Below are 27,502 nucleotides of genomic sequence, written 5' to 3'. Positions count from 1 at the left end.
CATTTTGAGTGCAATGTTTTGTTAAAGTTTCCTAATTTGGAGTACTTGGTACTTACCTAACAACCTTCAACATCTTTGGCTTGAATTTTTCTATGTGACTAAGCAAGCTTCTCATAGTTCTTCCTGTACCAACAATATCCTTTCAGTAGAAATAAAACCAAGAGAGAATTTACAAATTCACTAAAGTGCATTTATACAATATGGCTCTTTTAAAACTGTTGCCAAATCAACGTTTTGTAAGCCAACCCTTAAATCAGAACATCAGGATACTCCGCTTTTATGACAGTGTTTTGAATTGAAGAATTCCGTTGATTCATTGTCAGGTTTTGCGACAGCAGTTCCAGTCAGAGCACCTGACAGCTTGAATGCTTACACCTGAAGGCATCATTATTTCAAGGAGAAGTTATGTCTTACCTCATAATTTTCTTTTCTTTAGTCAGTGACACTGTTCTCAATGAATGGATTTTTTATCCCCTCCTACCAGCAGATGCTGGTAGAGAAAACTAAATTCTACCACTGACATCACTGTATAAGCTCTGGTGCTCCCTGGAACAATCCAGAAGGCATCTGCCTAAAGAGAAGGTCCCTTTTTGTAACACACCCAGCTCATCAACCACTGCAGTTGCAATGATAAGCAAGTGAGCAAAGCACCACAGAGTGGCACTCACTACCCTAAGTTCCAAGTTTATTAATACTTGAAATACCGCCTGAGGGATGCGTCATCAACGTGGTTTACAAAACAAAAAAAAAATCACAACAGAAAGGGAACGTAACTACAATAAAGAAAGGAAAGAAAAGATAAAAAACTGGAGAAAGGGATACAGGAATTCCCAGAGGTTGAAGAAGGGACAGGGAAGGATGCCACCATATAGTCCGATCTGCACCAACGGTCAGAAAAGGACTGCTGAAATCAGAAACAATGGTGAACAGATGGGCTTTGTTTGGACTTGCAGGTGGGCAGGGAGACCTCCATCCGTAGAGCCAGAGGAAGCAAGTTCTAAAGAGTAGGGCCCATCACATTAAATATTTGAGAACGGATAGTAGAAAGACGAACAGAATGAAGGGAAGGGACTTGCAGCAAGTGAAGCAATCCTGGGAGGGCAATGGGTGGTCAAGTATCGTGTAAATAAGGAGGCTCAATTGAATGAATAATTTTATGGTAATTTATGCATATACCAGGGAATAGCCATCTGATGGGAACCCCATACGGCTACCAATCAGAATTATAATTGTCAAATGAACTGAAAAGGAAAACAGAACCTCGGGATGATGAGCACTGAGCTCTGGTACCCTCATCTCAGTCCTATGCCTTTTAAAACCCAAACTGGGGCCTCCATCCAACTGCAATAGCTGCCGGACTATCTCTGCCAAGCTCTGGAGCCAAAACTTTTGCGGAGCCTGAAGGGGGTAGAAGAGAGACTGCATGGCTGAATATTGGGGTGGTGGTGGTGGGGGGGGGGGTGATAGAATATTAACACATGCAAGTGAATGTACACTTGTGCGTTTAAATGTTATTCTATAACTGATTCATGAAACTCAACTAGTGCGTAAATGCAAGGGGGCACATACCGGGCCAGAGAATGGGCAGGGCTCCCATTTACACATGTAACTTACAGAATACCGTGAGTCACACGCTAAAGTTTTGCATATAGGATGTGCCTAAATGCAGGTGTGTTGATGCTGATTTACATTACTATTCTACAGGGGTGGACTGACAGTGATCTGGGCCCCCCGGCTGCTATCCGCCGCCCCCTACCGCCGCAGCTGCTGCCCCCTCCCACACACCACAGTCCGCCAAGCCTCAGTGGAATCTTCCTGGTACTACCTTAAAGGGCCCTGGTGGTGTAGTGGCTTCTGCGGGGGTAGGAAAGAACTCCACTCTTTCCTGTCCACTACTGCTATTCTGCCTGGTGCTGCCATGTTTTCAAAATGGCGGCCAAGACTTCCCGTGGGTCTCGACAGTCATGTGAGACTGCTGCAGGGAGTCTCGGCATCCATTTTTAAAAAACAGCGGCACCGGGCAGGAAAGAGTGTTGTTCTTTCTTGACAACCCCCCCCCCCCCAGACGCCACTAGACCACCAGGGCCCTTCAGTGGCAGCGGGCAACCGAGCAGAGTTTCTGGACCCTCAGGCACTGCCCAGTTGCCCGAATGGTAAGTACGCCCCTGCTATTCTACAATGGAATGTTGGCACCCAGATGCCATTATAGAATCAATGACCAGAGTACTGCATTTAGGTACCTTACAGTGCAATTCTGTAACTAGGCACCTGTGGTTATGTATCCCTTTGCACATTTATATGTTCCAAAAAGAAGCACTTATGCAAGTTAATACTCTAAGGGGAAAATTCTATAAAATGGTGCTCAAAATTTAGCACCAAAAAAGTTGATGCTGAATGGCATTCTAGGAATGGGTGTTCCGGGGTCGGCACCCTTTACAGAACAGCGTATAGTGCTGGGATACACACTCAACTGTGGGCATTAGGAGTTACACCAACTGAAAACAGGTATAAATCCCGGCGTGCAAGCTGGGCAGGGATCCTCCGAATTCTATAACACTGCGTGCATTTTAAGGGAACACCCCTCCCACAGTCACACCCCCTTTGCAGATCTGCACGGAACACTTACATGCTAGTCTATAAATGGGTAGGTAAGTACGTTTTCGTGCAGCAATGCCGGTTCTGCCGCATTTTGGTGCACTGCATCCGTTAGAATGCTTTTTTCATACTGAATATTTGACAGGGAATTAGTACCTAATGTTCAGCGCCATATGTAGAATTTCCTCCTAGACACATATTTGAGAGAGGATCAAGGGAGGAGCCAAGTCACACACGCAATATACACAATACTATAAGTTACACTTGCCCTTGCTGCATTTAGGTGCCTGCAGTTATAACGGGTCTATGGGTGGCGTAACTCCAGGTGCCTAAATGTACGGTGCACTGATACCAGGTTATACAACTATTCTATGAAGCAATCTGGGCGTACAGATGCTATTAGAGAACAGCTGCTCCCCACGTGGCATCAGGGTGCCTAACAGGAGGCAACCACTTATAGAACTGCCTCAATCGCCACCCCTGTGTACACCCCTTTGCAAATATGTGCTATCTCCCAAATTCTATATATGGCACCTTAAGTTGTGCAAGCTAATTTGGCTGCATGGCCAAACTGTGTGCACAGCTTAACAAACCAATTAGCGGCATTAATTGACTAATTAGAATAAACATGCACAACTTTCTAGGCGTGTTCTATAACACGATGCACATAAATTCTAATGCATGCAGGCAAAAAGGGCGCATGAGCGTGGAATGGGTGGGTTGTGGGTGTTTACAAAAACTATGTGCACTATTATAGAATACACCTGCTCGATTTCTAACCTAGGCGCCTGGGTTTAGGTGGCCTAAACGGGTGCACCTAAATTTTGGTTGCAAGAATGGCGCACGGTGTGCGAGTGTATTCTATAAACTACGCGTAACTTTAGGCATAGTTTATAGAATCACGCTAACCGCGTGGTTTTTCAGCAATGATTTTTAAGGCGCCATGTATAGAATTCCCTCCTATGTAAAATAAACAGATATTTGCAGAATAGCATTTAGCTGCCATATTAGAATTTACGTGTGTTTAAGTGCATAATACATGTATTAATGCTAGTGTTCATGGTATTTATGTACAGAATGAGCCTGTAAATGTTAGCACCTAGGTTTTAGAATTGCCCTTTTATGATGTATTTCAAACATAAGGGTAATCAATACAAATGGGATAAAGTAAAATACAAAAATAAGTAAAGGCTAAATTCAAAAGAGCAACACTATAATCATTTACTCAATTATATAAAATATATTAATACAACTAAAAAACTTATAAGCACAGCACATTCCTGAAAACTATATAGACAAGTAAAATACCTATTCTCAACCCAACAGCTCAAACTTAAAAGGTGAGTAACACCAATTAGCAAACCCAATTGCCCCTGAAGAACTCAATAAATAGTGCATAGAGTAAACTCCACCATAGACAATCAGAGCAGAGTTCCGAATTTGGAACTGTATTTTTCTTATTTGGATCTTTGCTCCGATGGTCTATGGTGGTTTTTACTAGCTATGGACTATTTACTGAGTTCCTCAGGGGCAACTGGGATTTGCTAATTGGGTGTTATTCACCTTTAAGTTTGAACTGTTGGGTTCAGAATAGAGAGGTATTTTACTTGTCTATTTAGTTTTCAGGAATGTGCTGTGCTTATAAGTTTCTTTTTAGTTGCATTATTATATTTTGTATAACTGAATAATCGTATTGTTGCTCTTTTGAATTTAGCCTTTACTTATTTTTGTATTGAAATGTGAGGGTGTCAGTTTTTTGGGATCTATATCATCAGCGTTTCCTGACATTTCCAGGGTCTCTCAAGAAAACATCAAGGCTTTTTTGGTCACAGTGCATTCTGTTATTTCTTTGAAAGCAACCTTCATGTTGGATTCTTCCTCCTATTTTGTATAACTAGGGGGGGGGGGGGGGGGTCAATATTAAAAAAACACTAATGCGGCTGGTGGCGGCACAAACTACTGTTTTGTGTTTGAAAAAAAATAATTTGGACCACATATAATGATAATGTTAAAGTTATCCATATTAAAAAAGGGGCAATTGTATAAAGTGGGTCCTCCTTCTGGGCACCCCGATGCTGCATGGGAAGTGCCAATTCTGTAACAGAACCAGGGCACTCTGATTCCATTACAGAATGGTAGCCCAAACCCACCTCGGAGTACCCAAAAGGAAGACGCACTTGTTTACACCAAGTCAATGGCAGGTGTAAATGGGTGGGCCTAAAAGCACCACTCAATGTGCATATCTGATAGTATTCTATAAAATGCATGCGTCAATAATGGACGCAACCATGGCCCACCCATGTGTACACCCCCTTCTGCAGATGCGCGCTAAAACACTTACATGCCACCTTACTGGATTGGATTTACTAACTTGATATATCGCTGTGTAAATGAGTTTTAGAACAGTTTACAGCACAGGAAAATCATCATTACAAAATGTAATTAAAAACAAAATAAATCAAAATAACACAAACCTTAATAACTAATCACATTACTAACAAGAACTAAAAATAAATATCACAACAAATATTGGCACACATAAGAAATCCAAAACAGTTAAATAAAACTGGTTTCAAAATGCCAAGTCTTTAAGGGCTCTGGTTACTAAGCCACGCTAGACGTGCACCAGATTATATGGGTGTCTCTAGCTTTTAGCATACGCTAATTTTAGTGCGTGCTAAAAACACTAGTGCACCTTAGTAAACAGGGCCCTAAAACTTTAGTAAACTCTAAATAACTGGTTATGTTGCCAACAGTAGCAGGAAGTGAATTCCATAATGAAGATCCCAAGTAGTTAAAGGCTTTTTCCTAGTAGAAGCTAATTTAACTATTTGACGTGAAGGAAGTTGCAATAGATTTTGCTGTGATGAACGAAGAAAAAAATCGTTGACAATCTTGTTGAACTAAAATTTCTGAGAGGTACACTGGGAAATGCAAAAGAAAAGCCTTAAAAACCAAACAGACAGTTTTAATGACAAATCTTGCAGGCAAGTGCAATTTTTTTTAAAATTGGTGTTACGTGATCAGTTCTTTTCCCACCAATTACTAAACGCGCTCCAGTGTTTTGCACAAGCTGAAGCCTCTTCGGACCAGTCAAAGTCAAACCCTGATACAAAGAATTGCAATAATCAATTCTACTTGTGATAAATGCATGAACTGGCTTTATCAAATTGGACTGAGTCAGAAGAGGCTTAAGCTGACGAATTTGCCTCATTTGAAAATAACAAGTCTTGACAACCTAATTTGTTTGTCAAATTTCAAAGCATTGTCACAATAAAACCCAAAGTCAGAATAACATCCCTTACAGGAATAAGATAACCATCGACTGAAGAAAGGAGAGTCAAAGCGTGTAATGCATTAGCATACATAACTGCCCATATAGTTGTCCCCTTGCACACGCAAGGCACGTGTGACTGCTGCATACCAATTCTAGAATTGTCTTTTATCGGTTTAAATGGTGATTTTTCACTCACTAAACAGATAAATGTATCTGTTCAGGTAGCACTGAACAAACAGCAGATATAAAGTTGAACAGATATTCCAGCCATTTAACTTTATCTGTGGATTCCCAGCAGTGCTATCCATTTAACGTTTAACCTTCTGCCACTGGCCTTCTGCACTGAAAACTACCCTCCTAGTTTTTAGATAAATAAACATATTAGTCCTGAAATGTCTATCTATGAACAAATGAATACAGTTCTGTACCAAATAAACGTGCAATCCAGAATGTAGACAAGTGATGACATATTTAATCTGTCGGCTCACTTCTGGTCGATTTTGCTATCTATCTTTGCTTAAGAGTTTGTTTATCTAGACTGTGTATTCGCAGACAACAGCTCTTCCAGGTCAACTGTACAGAAGTTTAGTTGCTTTCTGCTTGGATACAATGAACATAAATACCACTAACTGCAAAATCCAGGTTTCATCTGTTATAAATGTAAAATAAAGCCATCTTACCTCGACAATTAACACGTTCTGTATCAAAAAAAGAAGATAAAATATTATTAATGACAGTAAGCTAAAATTAACAGATGTTCAGTGTTAAAAATTAGGATTAAAATGTGAATGTCGGATTATTACTTAACATCTTGGAAGTGATATCCTATAAAAAGAAAGTGAAGGAGAAGTCTAATGGTTAGACCACTTGGTTGAGAACCTGGAAAGTTAGGGGTGAAAATCCCACTATGCTTCCTCATCACATTGGGCAAGTCACTTAACACCAGTGTGTTTCTTCTAGCAAAGAAGGTGCCGGTACTCAAATGCTAGGCCACCCTTCAGGGGTGGGGTGATCACTGAGGGACTCACCCCACAATAGCCAAGACCCCTGCAACCAGTCACAGAATCTATGACAAGGTAGAATTGGTGTGTAGAGCCAGAGCTCTTTCATTAAAACTTGGGGACCATGGGTCAATTTTAGCAGACAATGGAAAAGGTACCCTACTCAGTATCCCCAAGTACCCCCTCAAAAAAAGCCCTGCTTAACACTCTATTACCCCAGGTAGAAAACTGGGACTACATTTACTGAAGTGTGCCATCATATTAGCAGGCATTATAAGTAAAGAGGTCCCAGTGCATAAATTGCACCTGTAGCACATCCCTTATTTATTTATTTATTGTATTTGTATCCCACATTTTCCCACCGTACAGAAGGTTCAATGTGGCTTACATATTGCTAAAAAGGCGGATACAAAATTTAGATTTGTAGAAGTCTAGTACATAATATAGAAGTACAATAAACGCTTAGGTTGATACATTAGCATATTGTGAGAGAGGTTAATATTTATTGTTCTTCATTTTTTGAACTTTTTGTGATGTTCGGTGGTTGGGATTAGGCAGATCCAGGGGGGTGTGGGGGAAGACTTCTTGAAAAGATGTGCTTTCAGGTTTTTTCTGAATTGTAGGTAGTTTTCTGTGAGTTTCAGGTTTACTGCCTTATGGTACTAAATCATCCATTATACTATATAATTCCTTTGGCGAGAGAGAGAGAGAGAGAGAGAGAAATGCATATCACACCTAATGTAACAGTTAGGCTAATATTCTATAAAGAAATGTTACCGTAGATGTCCCCTTTCCTTTACAGAATAGACTCTATAAGGTGCCCTCTGGGTGCTTAATTGTAGCTGCTCTGTTATAGAAATTTCCTCTAAGTGTCTTATTTAAAAAGAACTTTTCCCATTCTGTACGTATGGAAAAATCTTTTTTTGAAAAGATTCTGAGGCTCTGCAGCTCCGTATCCTGGTCACAGAACCAGAGCTGCTACATAAGTGATGACTGCACAGAAGTTCCCAAACTTGGGGACCCTTTTACAGAGCGGCAGTAAGCCCAACGCGGGTTTACTGCATGCTAATCTGGAACTACCGCCAGCTGAACATGGACGGTAGTTCTAGCCACTGCGCATGCCATTTGTTGCGCTACCGAAAATAGCTATTTTTCAGTGTTGCGCTGGAGGTAATTGGGCAGTGCCACACGCTACCTGGTTACCACCGTATTAGCACAGGATCCCTTAACGCCACCTCAATGGGTGACATTAAGTGCTCCCCTCCGGCATGGCCATGCGGTAAGTGAAATTTTAACACATGCCATTTTTGGCCTTTTTAACCACTGTGGTAAAAAGGGCTGCAGCGCACGGTAAAAAGGTCCCCCGCCGCTAGCACAGGGTCCTTTTTACCACAGCTTGGTAAAAGGACCCCTCAATTCTAGAGGGCTGCAATCCAGTTGGGTTTTCAGAATTTCTGCCGTGAATATGCATGGAATCTATTTGTGTTCTATGCAGGCAGTGCAAACGGATCCTATGTAGATTCAGTGTGGAAATCTTGCAAAAACAACTGGGTTGCAGCCTTTAAGGATTGAGACTGCCAGGAATGATCCAGAGAAGCAGGAGTGTACTGCACAGCAGGTACAACCCCAACAACACAAGCATGGGGGCTGAAAATTAATCCAACAGCCTTTAGAGCTCATTCTTGAGATCAGAAGCAAGCTGGGCTTATTTGAGTGTACCTTAAATTTATATTTATTTGTGCTGGCATTTGGGGATTCAGGGATTGGAATGGGGATCAAGAGTCTTTTTTTTGGTTATCTAATTTTATTGATTTTATTCTTACTTTTCTACTGATTTTAAATGTAAACCACTTTGTTGTATATTGTTTATGAAAGGTGATATATAAAGTCCAACAATAAAGTTTAAACAAATTTCCTCCAGTCTTAAAATTCTGCATCCAGATCCCTCCTCGAGGAGCTGCATTTTGTGAATCAAGTTGCTTCTCTGCTGGTTTAAAGCTAAAGGGAACTAAATGGGAAGTGTTTTAAACTTACTACTACTACTAATAGCATTTATATAGCGCTACCAGATGCACGCAGCGCTGAACACTTGTTTCTATAAAAACCCACCTTTGCACAAGGTATGAAGTGGAGAAAAATGGTGGATTTTTTACACCTCTTTGTCCTTCAAATTCTCTGCTCCCTTCCTCCCTCTAGGGTCCTTCTCATCTCATATCAAGATATGCCTTTCACTGTTTCCTTTTTATTTATTTGTATTTAGCTCGTGCCGTTTCATCAATAGTTCAAGCTAAATGACTGTACATTCAGATACAGTAAGCATTTCCCTGTCCCTGGAAGGCTTGCAATCTAATTTCCTCTATCACTTTATCTCCTCCTCCTCTGTTTTTCTTATTTTCATCTTCTTCCATACCTTCCTCCAGTGCCCCCCAATGCCATCCTCCATGCCACATGTCTAGCCATTCAAGTTTTTCTTTTTCATCTATCTCCTTACCTTCAGGTAATTTGCCTTATTCTCCCTCCTCCCCCTTGCATTTCTGTACGCCTTCTCTCTTTATTTTCCAAGTATTTTCCTCTCTTTGCCCCAGGTTGCTATAGTGAGGGTGGCAGCAGTAGTGTACATACAATTCTAGTCATGTAGGGCACTGGTCTGACCAACTGTTGTTGAATAAAAGCATAAAAATGTTGAATAAAAGCATAAAATAATAGAAGTGGAAAGCTTCAAAGATCATGCAGAACAAGCTGTTTCAACACTAAACTAAATCTCCTGAGACATGAGGCCCACATCAGCCAAAGGCAGGCTCCAGAAAGTCTGTGGGATAATGGGAACCAGATGCAGCATATGTTCTGCTGTAGGATTTATGGTATGGTACAGCCTGCAAGCACGTGATATCAGGAGAAGATTATAAGGAGAGTGGAACAAAGAAATAAGTAAGCATTTTGAATTTTTCTCTCTCTGTATATAGCATTCTGATTTCTTTGCTTTACATTGCTTTGTTTTGATCATTCATTCTGGCTTGTATATTGCTTATCAAGAAATGCTTCCTGCAATAGCCCATTGAGCTATTCAGTACAATTGTAAATAAACTGTTTATATTAAATATGAAATTCGTCTGGCGTTCTCTACAAAAGTGGCGGCATCCTTTTATACAAAAGTGGCGAGCCAGCCAGGAGTAGGCCGCACACGGAAAAGAGAAGGCGAGACGAAGGACAAATTAAGTTGTTGTTAATGAAGTTTTTTACAGGATTGAAAGCAAAGCAAGCGTTGTTTAAACCTGATGATTTCTGTGCTCCACTGATGTGGGATTGATCAAACTACTGAAGCGGACATACAGGTGACAACTCCTGGGCTTGCTAAAAAGAGAAATAAGAAGACGCGTGAGTAAGCTTACACTGTGGCCTTATTACTGGTATATTTGTTTAGCTTTGTAGTTTTCTTTTTTGTATATTTTCTTTGTTTAAGTGCATTAGTATATTTTTGTAGGTTGTGGCTTTATAGGAGAAATTGTAATAGTCAGAATAAAATGAAAGGGAAAGGGGCAGATAAGAAAGAAAAGCCTCCTGTATATGCTATGTATTTAGATTTAGATAGTTCAAAAAAATGCTCCCCTTTGCAGCATGTCATAGAATTATTCCCATTAGAAAAAAAACAGATTGAAAAAATACATGACAAATGGGTCAAATATGATGCAAAAGATTCTGTTTTGAGCTGGTCTCAGGATGGATCGTTTGATCGTCCAAAATTATTATCTCTCCTGAGCTACTTACAAGAAAATAAAAATAAAACTAGGCAGAAGAAAAGCTTAGAGACATCTTACAATTTGGAATTTATTTTCTGTAGCAGCAGATCTTTTTCATGCAGATGTAAAAAAAAAAAAAAAAAGCAGTCTTTGGTTCAGCCTGAAGGTTGAGGAATGTCATCTGTTTTTGATTTCTCGGGTGTACAGGTTAGAAAGGTCAGGAAGAACTGAAATTTTCTTTGTTCCTTTTAAAAGATTGTTTTAGATTAGATTTAAATAAGTTTGATTTTGTCTTATAAGGTGATCTCTGTTTATTTTAAAATATGTGTTATTCTATGTGGAATGTCTTTGCAATTTAACTTTGTTTTTTTTAAGTGAGATTCCTGCAGTGTTAAGAGATCATCTGGTTTGAATTAGTCACAGTCCTAGCTAGTTTTGTGTGTAGGGCTAATAGGGAAAGAGGTGATTTAAAATCTTTAATAACATCTGAACAATATGATTTGTCAGCAATATGGTCACTATGCTTCAGAATGTTATCAGAATGCAAGAATGCCCCAAGTACAAATGCAGACGCAGCAAGGATTAATGCCACAAGTAGTAGGGATGCCTGTGAGTGCCCCGCAGACTGCAATACAGCAGCCGGCGATGCAATCACAGGGACCAGGGGCTGCAGTACAGAGACAGGGTACTGTAAATGCTTTTCCAACTTGGCAGAATATTCCAGACCAATGCTATTGACTGGAAGCAAACCCGTGTCAGGAAGAGGGAATGATTTTCAGGTTAGACACAAGGGAACCCTTTATTACATTGACAATTGGCAAATATGGAACTCCTGTGAGATTTTTGATAGATACAGGGGCGAGTACCTCTGTATTGTGTGCAAAACCACAGGGAGTTAAACTTTCAAATCAGTATAGAACAACAGTGGGATTTACGGGGATAGAACAAAGAAAAAGGCTAACAGAACCCACTCTGGTGCGCTTGGAATGCCAACCGCACGGTTCAAGGGAGGCTGTGGTACCCTTCTTAGTGGCACCTGATTGCCCAGTAAATTTGTGTGGTAGAGACTTATTGTCTCAATTAGGATTGTGTTTAGATTTTGGAAATAAAGAAATACCAAGTTTGCTCACCATGGTTCAACAGTTGAATAATGAAAATAAAGTAAGGGTTATGGAAGAATTACCGCAACATATTTGGAGTACAAGTGATTCACCATATGGACTAGCTGTAAATGCAAAACCCCATAAGATAGAATTAATAGAAGGGGCAAAGGGGCCGAAGCAAGACCCTTACCCCATACGACCTAAATTAGTATCCAAACCTTGGAACACATTGATAAATTATTGAAATGTGGTATTATTGAACCTTCAGTATCCCCGTACAATACCCCATTGTTTCCGGTCCCGAAAGGGGAAAACAATGTAAGGATAGTACATGATTTAAGAGAGCTAAATGAGATTACAAGAAATCAATTTCCGATTTGTGCAAATCCTGCTACTCTTTTGCATACCCAGAATATATATGCATATAACACTGTTATTGACTTGTCTAATGCATTCTTTTCAATACCTCTTCATCCAGAGTCTAGGGATTTGACGTCATTTATAGTACAGAATGAGGCATACAGGTGGACTAGGATGCCTCAAGGCTTTACTGATAGTCCATCGGTATTCTCAAAACAACTAATGATGGATTTAAAGGATTTCAGGAGTCAATTGCCTGACACGGTGTCATTGTTTGTCTATGTAGATGATATTCTACTGTCTGCTGAGACTGAAACAGAATGTCTAGAATGGACTAGAAAATTATTTTTGTTATTAGGAGAGTTAGGATATAAATGTAACAGGGAAAAATGTGTTATAGCTCAGTCTACTGTCACCTTTTTAGGACAAAATGTTTCAGCAGAACATAAGGTCATTATACCGGAAGTTATATCTATTTTAAATGAGACTCCGGTACCGCAAACAGTTACCCAGTTACGTGCTGTTTTGGGAATGTTAAATTACTGCAGACAATGGATACCAAATTATACACAAAAAGTAATGAGACTGTATAAACATTTGAAACTGCCCGCAGCCACACCAAAGAATACATTAATTGTATTGGAAGAGCAGGATAAGATGGTATTGGCTAAGATTGTGAGGGATTTATTATCTCCAGGACCGTTAGCAGTAATAGATATCCAATCACCTGTGCATTTGTGGGTAAAAGACATGGGAAATAGTTGGGCAGCTATGATTAATCAAAATAATGAAGTAAATGCACCAGTAGCTTTTTTGTCAGGCTCTTTTAATCATGTGGAAAAAGGGAATGAAAGAAATACCAAAGTTACTGACAGCTATAGTGGCTGCAGTAGGCAAGTGGAGAGCACAAATGCCTTTTGTTCCTATTGTAATACATACTAACTACACGATTAAAACGCTGTTGAGCCCTAGCCAGACGGCATTGACAGCCACTAGATTTGGAAAATATCAAGCAGTACTTTTAGGACAAGATATAAGAATAATACCATTAACTAAAGAACAGAGAAATAAGATAGATCTGCTTTTTCCTGTCGATCAAAAGGGTGAGATCGATACTATAGAAATCCCTACATTTCACTGTCTTACTTTTGAACCTTTATCTGATGGATTAATATGGTTTACAGATGGAGCTTGTGAAAGGACTGTTGCAGGCTTTGCCTGCGTGCAGGTAGATGAGAATCTAAGAAAGATAATGCAAGTACAATATAAAACCCCTCCTGATCAGACTGCACAGCATGCTGAACTTTTAGCCGTTATTACGGCCTTACAACACACTGATATGACTCAAAATGTCACTATATATACTGATAGTGGTTACGTTGCAAGTTCACTACAGTATCATATATTAAAATGGCAGCGTAGGGGGATGATAACCAGTGCAGGTAAAAATCTACAACATTACACATATTGGAAATTGCTGTTTGAAATATTGGCAAGAAGGGAACGTGAAGGTAGAAAAACTGCAGTTGTGTGGACCCTGGCCCACACTGAAAAGCCAACCTTTGAGGCACTAGGTAATGCAATGGCTGATGCAGCAGCAACGGAGGTGGTTAAGCAAAGTGAAAAGATTTTGTATAATACTAGACAGACACAGGAAGGGCCACTTACGAATGTAGATAAGATTGAAATGTGGCAGCCAGAGGGACAGGAAAGTGAAAAATGGTTGAAGAGAGGATGTATGAAATTGGGAAGTGAATGGTTTAATGCAGAAGAAGGATTACCTTGTATGCCAATGAGCCAGGCGATTAAGGTATTGATTGGGTGGCATGCAACCATGCATTGGAACAGAGAAACAATGAGGCAACAATTTGAGCAAAGATTTTGGACTTTAAAAATTGATAACCTGATTCAACAGGTTGTGCAAAATTGCATGGTATGCAATATTAACATACCTAAACGAGGTCCTAAAATATCACCTGGGACACTTCCAATACCAGAAGGCCCAGCAAAAGAATGGTATATGGATTTCACTGATATGATTGTTCCAGTGCAGGGAAAAAGGTATTTGTTAGTTTGGGTGGATGCTTTTTCAAGGTGGATAGAAGCATTTCCATGTAAAAGGGAGACAGCACATGAAGTGGTACAATGCCTGGTAACTCATATTATGCCAAGCCATGGGTGTCCGTCTAGAATAATTTCTGATAACGGGACACATTTTAATAACAGTGTTTTGAAAGAAATGGAAACGATTATGGGTTTAACACACAGAAAAGTATCAGTGTATCGCCCCACCTCCAATGGTTTGGTGGAGCGCTACAATGGTATTTTAAAAACTAAATTGAGAGTATTACTGAAGGCTTTAAACAAGGAAACAGCAGGTAAACCATATACCTGGCTTGATTTGTTACCATTAGCTTTGATGGTTATAAGGGCCCAACCTAATGGGCGTACTAAATTGACCCCATTCCAAATTCAGACAGGACGTCATTTCTTCCCGATGCAGACAGCAAGTACTGATAGCACAGCTCAGTACTGGCAAAAGCTACAACCTATGTTGAACCTGACAAGTGATATGATCCAAACAAATGTAGCATCACAGGCAGGGACTACTAATGATGTTTGTGCTTTTAAAGTAGGTGATCTAGTACTGCGAAAGAACTTTACACATAAAACATGGAAAGATCCTGTGTATGTAGGGCCTTTTGCTATCACGGCCCTTACTCAGACCGCTGCCCGTCTGGAAGGTCATACTTCCTGGATACATTTATCAGATATTCGACGAATCAATAATACTGAAATGGACAAAGAATAAACATGATGGTATTGGACTGTTGTTGTTTGTTAATGGACAATGAACACATATGATAATAGACTTGTTGCAGCGGCCAAGATGTTGAATTTGACTGATTGTATCATATGTGCCCACTGACTGACATCATCCTTGTCCTTGCCAGCTATGATATATGGGACTACAATGATAAAATCATGTCTGTTATCCCAATAATACCTGTGTAAGGGACTTCATTGGACAAATGAGACTATTTATAAGCAAGCCTTGCTTACGGACAAGTATCCACAGACATCATTTTGGTGTCTGATTAATAGTATGACAACTGAACACATTCCCCTGATAAAGTGCACTTACACACAGAATGTTGTAACAACTGATTCAATGAATGTTATGCTTTTAATTTGTGTAATTTTTAATGCCACATTAACTAATGCAATTGGGCATTATCCTTATAATTGTTCTTATATGAAACATAAGAATGACAGTGTACTTCCCTTTGATGAAACTCACTGTCTGTATTCAAAAGAAATATAAATTTTGTACCCTAGTACAATTGAATCTGTTTAATGCAACATGTATTAGCATGTTTGCAAAGATGTGCCAGGATGCTTTTAAAATGATAATGGTAACTGAAATCAAGAATGAATAGAACTTTAAAATGTCAGCAGAAATATTGAAAGATGTATGATAAAGATGATGAAAAGGCAGAGCTTGCAGGCACAGCATATCATAAATAACAAGGGGGAGGAGATTTAGAAGGGAGGTAAGGAAACAGACTGGAGCTGAAACAGATGTTTGAGGCCTGAATATCAGTCCTCAAAAGGGAGGATGTTGAATAAAAGCATAAAATGTTGAATAAAAGCATAAAATAATAGAAGTGGAAAGCTTCAAAGATCATGCAGAACAAGCTGTTTCAACACTAAACTAAATCTCCTGAGACATGAGGCCCACATCAGCCAAAGGCAGGCTCCAGAAAGTCTGTGGGATAATGGGAACCAGATGCAGCATATGTTCTGCTGTAGGATTTATGGTATGGTACAGCCTGCAAGCACGTGATATCAGGAGAAGATTATAAGGAGAGTGGAACAAAGAAATAAGTAAGCATTTTGAATTTTTCTCTCTCTGTATATAGCATTCTGATTTCTTTGCTTTACATTGCTTTGTTTTGATCATTCATTCTGGCTTGTATATTGCTTATCAAGAAATGCTTCCTGCAATAGCCCATTGAGCTATTCAGTACAATTGTAAATAAACTGTTTATATTAAATATGAAATTCGTCTGGCGTTCTCTACAAAAGTGGCGGCATCCTTTTATACACTGTGTATATGTATGACACCAGAACCAAACTAACATGGATTCTACTGCAAAGCACTATGGACCTGTGACCTGCAGTTTTTGCCATTCTGCTTGTTTGTGAAGAATCAAGGACAGCATGTTTATTTCCATACTTTCCCCTATCCTCTTTAACCTGTTTCTGAGTCCACCGGCATCCCTAATTCAATCCTCAGGTATCAGTACTTATGTATACGTGGATAGCATTTTTCTACAACAAGCAACTCTTATCTCTCCATACTTCAATTATGTTTGGATAATGTTGCATTATGGTTAAAAAAAACACATCAGCTGGTATTAAATCCACAAACGACTATGGTTTGTTGGATTTCTGGTCACTCTACTTCTCCTCCAATAGTCCTATTCTGTTTGGTCAACTGATGAATCCAGTGGCTCATTTAAAATACCACAGGACCTGTCTCCATCCCCGTCCTGTCCCCGAAGGCCCTGTCTTCGTCCCCGCAGAAGCCTTGAACACTTATGCTTTTATATTTACACCTTTTTATTAAAGTATAAAAAGGAACAATATGCTGTGCAACTGTTCTATATAAATTACAAATAGAAAACAATATCAACAATGAGCCGCTATAATAAACCCTCCCACCACCACCACCCTCTACCCTTCCAACCCCAACAATAGTTGACTTCTACTACCCCAAGGAATCCTAATCCACCCTGTTAAAATGTCCAGGGGTACAAAATAGAACCCTTCTGTATACCCTAGAGGGGATAAATATGCCCTATGAAGCACTGTCATGATTTTTTAATCTATGGATGAATAAGAAGTCATCAACAATCTCAGGATTTAGTCTAGCTCTCCTGTCTTCCACAGTCCCCCCTGCAATAGATGTCTTCTTAGAAAATGTACTGGTAGCAGGATGTACAGGATCCCCCATGCAAATTTTGCTAGCTGTTGCCAGCATGTTTGCTTGTTTTTCCAAAAAATAAAAATATTGTCTGCATCAATCAAATGTAAATAACAGTCCAGTTCATTAACAGGCTTCAAAGTAGAAAGTGAGACAGGGACAAAGTTTGCCCCCATTCTCACAGGCTCTGTCCTCAACCTGCCCCATGGGATCTGTCCCGCCCCGTCCTCGTGCTTACTGCGGGTCCCTGTCCCCGTGTCATTCCATACCTAGGAGTCATTCTCAACTCCAAACTTAGTTTTTCCCCTCAAATTTCAGCAGTTTTGAGATCAAGTTTTGCACTCTTCGTAGGATTGGAACTGTTCAGAGCTATCTAGATTTTCCTTCTCTGAATACATCAGCTCCTGCCTGATTACTGTAATGTGATCAATGTGGGAATTCCAAATGTGAGTTTAAAAGTCTTCAGACACTCCAGAACACCATAGCGTGTGTCCTTTGTAATGCTAAATGAAGAGATCATGTTACTCCTTTTTTCAAGAGACTTCATTGGTTTCCGTTAGAGCAAAGAATTCAACTTTAAAATTCTGACCCTGACTTGCAAAGCCCTTCGTACTGGTCTTCCAGATTATTTAGCATGGTTGACAATTCCCTAATATCCCTGTCCGGCTCTTCCATTCTATAAACAACCACAGACTTGTTCTCCCCAGTCCACTCCAAGCCCATTGGGAATCTACCAGGAACAGTGCCTTCATTTCCTTGGCACCCTCCCTGAGGAACAATCTGTCTCTGGCATTAAGGTCAGAGCTATCACTCACCAACTTTAAAATCACCTTAAAAAATCACAGCTGTTTTCACTAGCTTTCTAGTAACTTGCCTTTCGATGATGAGTTTCTGTGGTTTGGCAGCCTGGTTGGCAAGGTTAGAAGTTAGAAGAATGACTTCGATTTTAATTACATTCTTTTACTTTCGTAGGTAAGGGATGCCTGTTTCTGTTTGAGTGAAGATCTCTTTCCTATATTTTATGGAGTTCTTTTCTTATCTTTATCATTTTTATCTATTTGAATTGTTCATCGCTCTGATTTGCTATGTAAAAAGAGCTATTTATCAAGTCTGAATAAAACATAAAGCATACTGGCTGATACTTTGTGCCGCATTACAGGAAACACCAGCACGATTGACAGGCTTTAATGAATACTGGACACTGTTTATTTATCACTCTTTGGTGCTCATTTTCAAAGCACATAGACTTACAAAGTTATATAGTAGCCTATGGAACTTTGTAAGTCTATATGCTTATACAGCTCACCCCCTGAAGAATTCATTGTATGAATTGATATAGCTGCCTTATTGCAGACACCTTCAGGAACAAATTACTCTGTGCTTATTTGCCATAAAAGGTTGTATGGCTATTATTTGATTATTATTCTTAGGGCAACAGGTAAGCTAGACATTTTCCTGTGTGGTGAAGTATGAGTCAGATTTTTTTATATTTTGTTTTTTGTTACATAGGAACTTACGTATTGGTTATTATAGAAGTTAGGAATGAAATTACTACTAAGAGAAACATTACTAGCATTGCTTATTTGCCACTGGTTATTTATATAATAAACCTTTACCTGCATAGGAATATTTCCTGTCAGCCTAATTATTGAATCTGAGACCAGGGAGGGACCAGTGTGACTTATTCCCTACACACTATACATAGCCCTAAATAATTGGGTTCTTGTCCAAGGATATCAATAGTTCTCCTGCAAAATTGGGACTGTATCCTTGGCAGTGCACTATTTCCTATACTCTCCAGGGCTGTGGCTCCCCCAGCTCTTATATGATTCCTCTTTAAATAGAAAGCACATGGGGGCAGGAGAAGGGATGGTGTCTCTGCATTAATGTTTTCACTGCAGCCGGGAGAGGTGCATTAATAAGCACCGTGGCTGAGGTGGGGGGGGGGGGGGGGGAGGAGTAGCTCAGTACTGCTGTTGCAGAGTATTTGCTGTATGTGTGAAGAACAGCAGGGCTGTTGTGAGGAGGATGAATATATATAGGATCAGGAGTAGAAGTGACCATCTTTGTCTTCCTCTCTGTACATGGCTCATCTGTATTCATTGTGGAAATCCTGAAAATCAGGCTGGGTTATACTACTACTACTAATCACTTCTATAGCGCGACTAGATGTACACACGCTGTGCACATTATATGCAGGTACTTTCTCTGTCCCTAGAGTGCTCACAATCTAAGGTACCTGAGGCAATGAAGGGTTAAGTGTCTTGCCCAAGGTCACAAAGAGGTACAGTGGGAATCGAACCCAGTTCCCCAGGATTAAACTCTGCTGCACTAACCACTAGGCTACTCCTCCCTTGAGGACTGGATTTGAGGACCCCTGGACTAAGGAGTAAAAAGTGCTGGTACAGCCAAGTCTAAGCCCTGCTTTTCCCAAGGGCATGAGTGCAACTACCAGTTCTGTCAGACAGCTATCCCAAACTGTCCATCCAATCAGCAAACATATCCCAATTATTACATTTATAACAACCCCTCCACACACTAAATCATAACTTTGTTACCCCGCAGTGGAGTGGAGGAGTATAGTGGTTAGTACAGTGGATTTGATCCTGGGGAACTGAGCTTGATTCCCACTGCAGCTCCTTGTGACTCTAGGCAAGTCACTTGACCCTCCATTGTCCCTGGTACAAAATAAGTACCTGAATATATGTAAACCGCTTTGAATGTAGTTGCAAAAACCTCAGAAAGGCGGTATATCAAGTCCCATTTCGCTTCCCTTCCCACAGAGAAGCATACAATTTTTTTTTTTAACTACGGCAGTATCATGTATTTTTCTCTTAGATCTAATTAACAAATTGTTCCACTGCATGGTTTTCATACCTTTCCAGTCAATTTGGACAGCTCTTCTCCTCCTATGATTTGTATTTCTTCCATAGACTGGTCATTCTAAAACAAGAAATAAAGATATTATTAATTATGTTTAAGCAATGCACATTAGGACAGTTTTATTTGTGCCTTGAATGTCCTAAGCAACAGCAAAGCTGGACCGTCTGACTGGAGGCATGTCCTCTCCTCTCCTCAAATCAAACCCCTCATCTATTTAGGTCTCAATTCTGCAAAATGCCTGTGCCACATAAATGGCTGGCACCATTTTTTCTTATGTGGAAAAGAAAAATAAAGATGAGTTTGTGGCTCTGCATATGGTGATTTACTTCTGTGATTCTTCCTTTCTTTTTGATTTTTCTTTATGCAGAGCTCTAGGGGGTCCTTTTACTAAGGTGCGCTGAAAAATGGCTTGCGATAGTGTAGGCGCGGATTTTGGGTGTGCGCTGATCCATTTTTTAGCGCGCCTGTAAAAAAGGCCTTTTTTTTTTGCCGAAAATGGACGTGTGGCGAAATCCAAATTGCTGTGCGTCCATTTTGGGTCTGAGACCTTATCGCCAGCCATGGACCTTGCCATAAATACTCACACGGTAACCAGGCGGTAATGACCTATGCACGCTAAATGCCACTTGGCGCGTGTCCATTACGCACGCCCGAAAATAAAAAAAAATATTTTTCAGACATGCATATCGGACACACACCATAAATGAAATTAACACAAGAGTCCCGGGTAGTCCCGGCATAAGTAGTACTGTTTCAGTGCTCTGCAGGGGTTGAAATCCTGATTGTGACTCATGTGAATAGTGAATTGTTCTTGTAGTCATTGAGTTGTTTGGTCACCAGTCCTTTCATTAGTTTGACTGCTAATGGGATAGATGTAGCCCCATCCAACAACCAACCAACCATGGCCTCTTTCTCCTCCTTTCCTGAGATCACCGAGGATGAAACCTCTTGCCTTCTTTCCTCCTCGAAATGCACCACCTGTTTCCTCGATCCCATCCCCACCAACCTACTTAACACCATCTCTCATACTGTCACCCCCTCCATATGTCACATCCTTAACCTTTCTCTCTCCACTGCAACTGTGTCTGACACCTTCAAGCACGCCGTAGTCACACCTCTCCTAAAAAAACCATCACTTGACCCTACCTGCCCCTCCAACTACTGCCCCATCTCTCTCCTACCCATTCTCTCCAAAATACTTGAGCGCGCTGTTCACTGTCGCTGCCTTGATTTTCTCTCCTCTCATGCCATCCTCGATCCACTTCAATCCGGTTTTCGCCCTCTTCACTCGACGGAAACAGCACTCTCTAAAGTCTGCAACGACCTGCTCCTTGCCAAATCCAGAGGCCACTATTCCATCCTCATCCTCCTCGATCTATCCGCTGCGTTTGACACTGTCAATCATGATTTACTTCTTGCCACACTGTCCTCCTTTGGTTTCCAAGGCTCTGTCCTCTCCTGGTTCTCCTCTTATCTCTCCCACCGCACCTTCAGGGTACACTCTCATGGATCTCCTCCACTCCCATCCCACTATCTGTTGGAGTTCCCCAGGGATCTGTCCTTGGACCCCTTCTCTTCTCAATCTACACCTCTTCCCTAGGCTCACTGATCTCATCTCATGGTTTTCAGTATCATCTTTATGCTGATGACACCCAGCTATATCTCTCCACACCAGACATCACCGCCGAGACCCAGGCCAAGGTATCGGCCTGCTTATCTGACATTGCTGCCTGGATGTCCAACCGCCACCTGAAGCTGAACATGTCCAAAACCGAGCTCCTCGTCTTTCCACCTAAACCCACTTCTCTTCCTCCACTCTCTATCTTAGTTGATAACACCCTCATCCTCCCCGTCCCATCTGTCCGCAACCTCGGAGTCATCTTCGACTCCTCCCTCTCCTTCTCTGCGCATATCCAACAGACTGCCAAGACCTGTCGCTTCTTCCTCTTCAACATCAGCAAAATTCGCCCTTTCCTCTCTGAGCACACCACACGAACTCTCGTCCACGCTCTCATTACCTCTCGCCTTGACTACTGCAACTTACTCCTCACCAGCCTCCCACTCAGCCTCTATCCCTCCTTCAATCCGTTCAGAACGCTGCCGCACGTCTTATATTCCGCCAGAACCGATATACTCATATCACCCTTCTCCTCAAGTCACTTCACTGGCTTCCAATCAGATACCGCATACAATTCAAGCTTCTACTCCTTACCTACAAAGGCACCCGGTCTGCGGCTCCTCACTACCTCTCTACCCTCATCTCCCCCTATGTTCTCGCCCGTAACCTCTGCTCTCAGGACAAATCCCTCCTTTTAGCACCCTTCTCCACCACTGCCAACTCCAGGCTCCGCTCATTCTGCCTTGCCTCACCCTATGCCTGGAACAATCTTCCTCAACCCCTACGCCAAGCCCCCTCCCTACCCATCTTCAAATCTCTGCTTAAAACTCACCTCTTCAATGCTGCCTTCGGCACCTAACTTTCGAGAAATATAGTATGGCCCTATCAGATTGTCTCTACACTTGTCTTTAGATTGTACAACCCGTCTTTAGATTGTACACTTGTCTTTTAGATTGTAAGCTCCTTGAGCAGGGACTGTCTTTCCATGTTAAATTGTACAGCGCTGCGTAACCCTAGTAGCGCTTTAGAAATGTTAAGTAGTAGTAGTAGTAATAGATGCAATGGGCAGTAGTTAGTGATATCATTTGTTTTTTTTTCTTGGTATCTTTTTGGTATTGGGGTGAGCAGGATGTTGCCTTTGACTTTAGAAAAATACCCAGCTGAAGCATGAAGTTTAAGTGGGATGTGAGATCTGTTATGAAGCGGTGGGGGGCAGATTATATTAGGTAGCTGGAAGGACATTCATTAAGAACTGGAATGTATACTGGAGAGTCTGGGGCAAGTAATGGAGCGTGTGGACAGCATACCTGTGATTTGAAGGTCTTGCTCAAGCTGCTCTGCAGCACCATCTCTTCTCCTCCTTTTTTTTTCCCAGTGCGAATGTGCTTGGTGAATGTAGGAGAAGTGGGGTTTAGGAAATTGGAGAGTGGTGGAGTGATGGGATGGATGGATGTGTGACAGGGGAGGGATACTGATTGTGTTTGTTGGTTAAAGGATCAGATCGGGGCTTGGAGTAGGTGGTCGGTATACGTGCGGGGGTGTAAAGGTAAGACGGGGAGGGGGTGAATGTCGACAGGAGAGATGGGGTATAGACATACTTAGTTTGGCGTTGGGAGGTTTAATAGAAGGAATGCTTTGTTTGTGCAAAGGGCTGTGATGGGGTAGGTGCTAGATAGTCATCAGTTCTATTTAGAAACTTTTTCTAGGGGCTAAGGGGAATTGGGGATCTATGGGCTTAGTTGGGATTTGGGGGGGGGGGGGTTGGATAGGGAACAGGAACAACAAATATGTCCATGAGTGGAGAATGTGTTTATATTTCAGGCTATATTGGTTTGTATTATAAAGGTGGTTAGATAATGAGGGGGGGGGGGGGGTGGAATCGGAGGCTGGGTCGACCTCCCTCTTATTCTGTTAATGAACAATTGAGAAATCAAAACAGGATGCTTTTTGGTTATGGTTAAAATAACTACATGGAATGTTGGGGGTATTCACTCTCCTACTAAACATTATAAAGTCTTGCAGCATTTACAACATCTTCATGCGGATATTGCTCTCTTGCAAGAGACGCATCTTAATGATTTGGAGCACACCAATTTAGCGAGATGGTGGGTGGGGGAATTTGTGGCCCTGCCAGCAGTGGGAAAGAAGGGAGGTGTGGCCATATTATTTAGAAAAGGGGCTAGCCACTCAATTAACACAGTAATAAAGATTTTGAGGTCGCTTTATCTTTGCAAAGCCACAATAGCTAAACAAACTGTTCTGGTGGGTAGTATTTATGCTCTAATCAATTAAACACCTCATTTTATAAACCGTATGCTGACAATTCTAGCTGGAGAAAGATCTTACCCTTTACCTACTGGGGGAGATTTTAATATGGTATATAACCCAGGGATGGATAAGTCGCACCCCTCGCCTGGTATGAGGAGTTGGGCCTTCCAAATTTTGCCAAAATGCTGGATCTGCTGGATGTGTGGGCGGGTACTGCATCCCCTAGATAAAGATTTCACTCATTTATCACGTGCTCATGCATGCAATCTCGGATAGATTATCTTCTAATCTCACAGTCATTGCTTTCAGATATCACTGACTCACAGATAGGATCGTATGCTATATCGAACCATGCCGTGGTATGGATGGATTGGAGGCTCTCAGGAACAAGATACCTTTTAGGTCTTGGACCTTCCCGTGTCACTTATATCGCAATGTGCAATTCCAAGAAAAGCTATTGTCATGTTGAAAGGAATATGCACAAATTAATCATGAATCTGCTTCTAATGCGGTTCTCTACTGGGAAGTTGCGAAAGCAGTTTTGCGTGGCAATATTATTAGCTATACTAGTTACCTAAAAAAGACCAAGGATCGTGAATTGCTTTGATTGGAACAACGTTTAATAACATTACGTAAACAATTAAAGGCACGCTGCAGCGGGAATATCAAACAGGAACTTTTGTCGGTTAAAATCGCACTGAATACTTTACTGCATGAAAGAGCAGTTAAATCGCAGACCTTTTACAAATATCAGCTGTATAAACATGGCAATAAAAGTGGAGCTATGTTAGCGAAACTCATCGCAAAGAAAAAGGTGAACAGGGCGATTCCCACTCTTAAAGATAGCTCTGGAAGCCTGGTGCATTCGGACTGCGCTATTTGTGACATCTTTAAAACATATTATCAATCCTTATACTCATCTCCTGGGACCGGAGGGCTTTCCAGTCACCTTTATTTGAATAACTTGGATCTTCCTAGGCTGTCCCCCCTAGACCAGGATTTTCTGAACGCACCAGTTCACTTAGACGAGGTATAATGGGTAATTACTGGGAAATGTGCCGGGCCCAGATGGTTTCAGAGCTGAGTTTTATAAGCTATTGGTGGACACTGTGGTAACCCCTTTAGCTAACGTGTTTAATGACTGGGTGAACAAGGAGTCGTTGCCACCCCATCTGAATTTAGCTCAAATTATAGTTTTACCTAAGCCAGGCAGGGATCCTGCTGCACCAGAGTCATATCGGCCAATCTCACTGCTAAACTCTGAGGTCAAATTGTTTACAAAAATATTAGCAAATAGATTGGGGGGGGGGGGGTGTTGCCTTCGTTAGTTCATGACTCAGAAGTAGGGTTTGTGCAGGGGAGATCGGTGGCCAAGAATCTTAGATGTATTCTGGTGGCATTAAAGTAGGTAAACACCCATGCTCAGCAGACTCTATTAATTAGCTTTGACGCAGAAAAAGCTTTTGACCGGGTGCAGTGGGATTTTATGTTTGTCTCATTAGAAGCTTATGGGCTGGAAGGCTGCTTCATGGCGGCAGTCCGAGCACTTTATGTTTCTCCTTGAGCGTGGGTGATATGGACAGACATCTGGAGATTTTTTGATTGAACGAGGGACTAGACAAGGATGTCCGCTATCCCATTTTTGTCCTATCATTAGATCCTCTCATTCGAGATATTACTTTGAATCCTAGTATCCATGGAGTCACTGTGGGACCAGAGTGCTTTAAGGTGGCGGCCTTCGCTGACGATTTGTTGGTTCTTCTGACGGAGCCCAGGGATTACTTGCAAGATCTTTTAGAGACCTTTGCTGAATATGGGGATTTTGCGGGATTCTGGCTGAATTTGGATAAGTCGGAAGCTTTGGGAACCACACCGGTCAGACTTCTTTGGCCGGGGGACTTTCCGCTGAGATGGGCGAATGGTTCCTTTGGCTATCTGGGCATCAAGTTGACCCCTAATGTAAAGGATTTATATATTACTAATATAAGTTGGATACTGGAGAAGACGGAGAGACAATTAGAGAGTTGGCAGGTACTACCTTTGTCATTAGCAGAGTGAGTTTGTCTCGTTAAGATGATGATCTTGCCCAGATGGCTTTATATACTTCAAACCCTGCCTCTGCGCTTATTACAGAAAGATTGTCAGAGATTTTATTATTTGATTCAGCGTTTCTCTTGGGCAAAAAAGAAACCTAAATTGCGCTATCAATTTTTGATGGGGAACTGGGCCCAAGGGGGGCTAGGCCTACCGAATCTGAAGTTCTATAACTTTGCTTGCTTATTGAGACATGTTCGAGATTGGCTTTTTGTTCAAGATTGTTTTGCCCCACTAGAGCTAGAAATAGCTTTTTTTTGCTCCCTACAATAAGATGTCCTTACTACATATGAAGCACTCTGAACTATCCAAGAGGCTGAAGGGCAGTGTGCTTTTGAACCCATTATGAGAGGCATGGAATAAATTAGTGACAGGTCTGGGCGGGGACCTGCATGCAACGGGCTTTCTCTCATTGCGAGGTAACCCCACATTTCCTCCTGGATTGGATAATCCAGTGTTTGTTAGGTGGGAGAGAGAAGGTCTAGGGAGGGTGAAGCAGGTTGTTGATTAGAATAGTGATCTTTGCCCTCTGGACCAATTGAGAAGACAGGAAGCTTTTCAATGGGGAGATGCGTTTGCTTACTGTCAATTGAAACATTATGTCAGGTCATTGGGCAACACATCCTTGAGACTCCATATGGAGATTAATGTTATGGATTTTTTTGATAATATCTCATCTAACTCTACTACTGTTTCAGGGATCCACAAAGCTCTGTGGAGACTTGAAGGCCCAAAAAATTTGGAAGCACTTCGATTGAGATGAGATGGCGACATTGGTTGCCCAGTGCGGCTTCAGGATACTGCAGCTGCCATCCGGTGCATGCCACGATTGACCAGTAGTGCCATTTTCAGGGAATGTGCTTTTCATATTTTGCTGCGAGCTTACTGTTCACAAGCTAGATTGTTTCGAGTTGGGGGAATAGCGTCGCCAATGTGTTTAAAGTGTAAGTCAGCTGGTAACACCTTCTAGCATGCCTTTTGGGAATGCATGAGGGTCAGGCATTTTTGGAATAAAGTGGTCCGTTATATGGAATCGGTTCTGCAATGTCAGCTTGGAGGGTGCCCAATTCGATTATTAATTGGATTTCCCGGGATGCAGCAAGAGCTCTGTTGTTCTAGTATTTTATTGCCTCGGAAATGGTGTTTGATAGCGAAGAAATGTATCTTGCAGTCTTGGACTTTGGCAGATCCACCCACATTTTGGCACTGGTGCAGCTTGATCCATTCCTTGGCAACATGGGAGGCGAGAGAGGTGAAGGGATCACATAAGCATAAATCGAAATTCTTGAAACTTTGGGATTCATATTTGGCTTCACTGACCCCTAGGGGTAGAAGTTTTGTTCTAAATGGCCTGTGAGAGTTCATTCTCCAGCTTGGACTGGCATGTGAAATGGGTCGATTAATGATCAAGACAGATTCTCGCCAATTTTAGAATTGGATGAGGCGCCAGAAAGATAGGTCTCCCTAAAGGACTAAATGATATTGTTATGATACACGTTTACACTATTGAGGAACCGGGTATTCTTTGTTGAGATGTTCATAAAAAGTGGTGTTATCAGGGAACATGGTAATAAGC

General features: G+C 41.3%; 1 protein-coding gene across 1 annotated transcript in view; it reads right to left on the bottom strand.

Annotated features, from left to right (window-relative positions):
• The window catches only part of PRTFDC1 (phosphoribosyl transferase domain containing 1), a 147,898-nt gene that overhangs the window by 15,494 nt on the left and 104,902 nt on the right, over window positions 1–27,502 (bottom strand). Inside the window, exons 4-6 of the mRNA XM_030199290.1 lie at window positions 19,941–20,006; window positions 6,553–6,570; window positions 57–139 (exon numbers count right to left, since the gene is read on the bottom strand). Of these exons, the coding sequence (XP_030055150.1) occupies window positions 57–139; window positions 6,553–6,570; window positions 19,941–20,006 (167 nt within the window). The remainder of the gene's footprint in view (window positions 1–56; window positions 140–6,552; window positions 6,571–19,940; window positions 20,007–27,502) is intronic.

Source organism: Microcaecilia unicolor, chromosome 1 (genome assembly GCF_901765095.1).
Source record: "Microcaecilia unicolor chromosome 1, aMicUni1.1, whole genome shotgun sequence".
NCBI classification, from domain to species: domain Eukaryota; kingdom Metazoa; phylum Chordata; class Amphibia; order Gymnophiona; family Siphonopidae; genus Microcaecilia; species Microcaecilia unicolor.
Note: the sequence above shows the minus strand (reverse complement) of the source record. Positions and strands in the feature narration are given on the sequence as shown.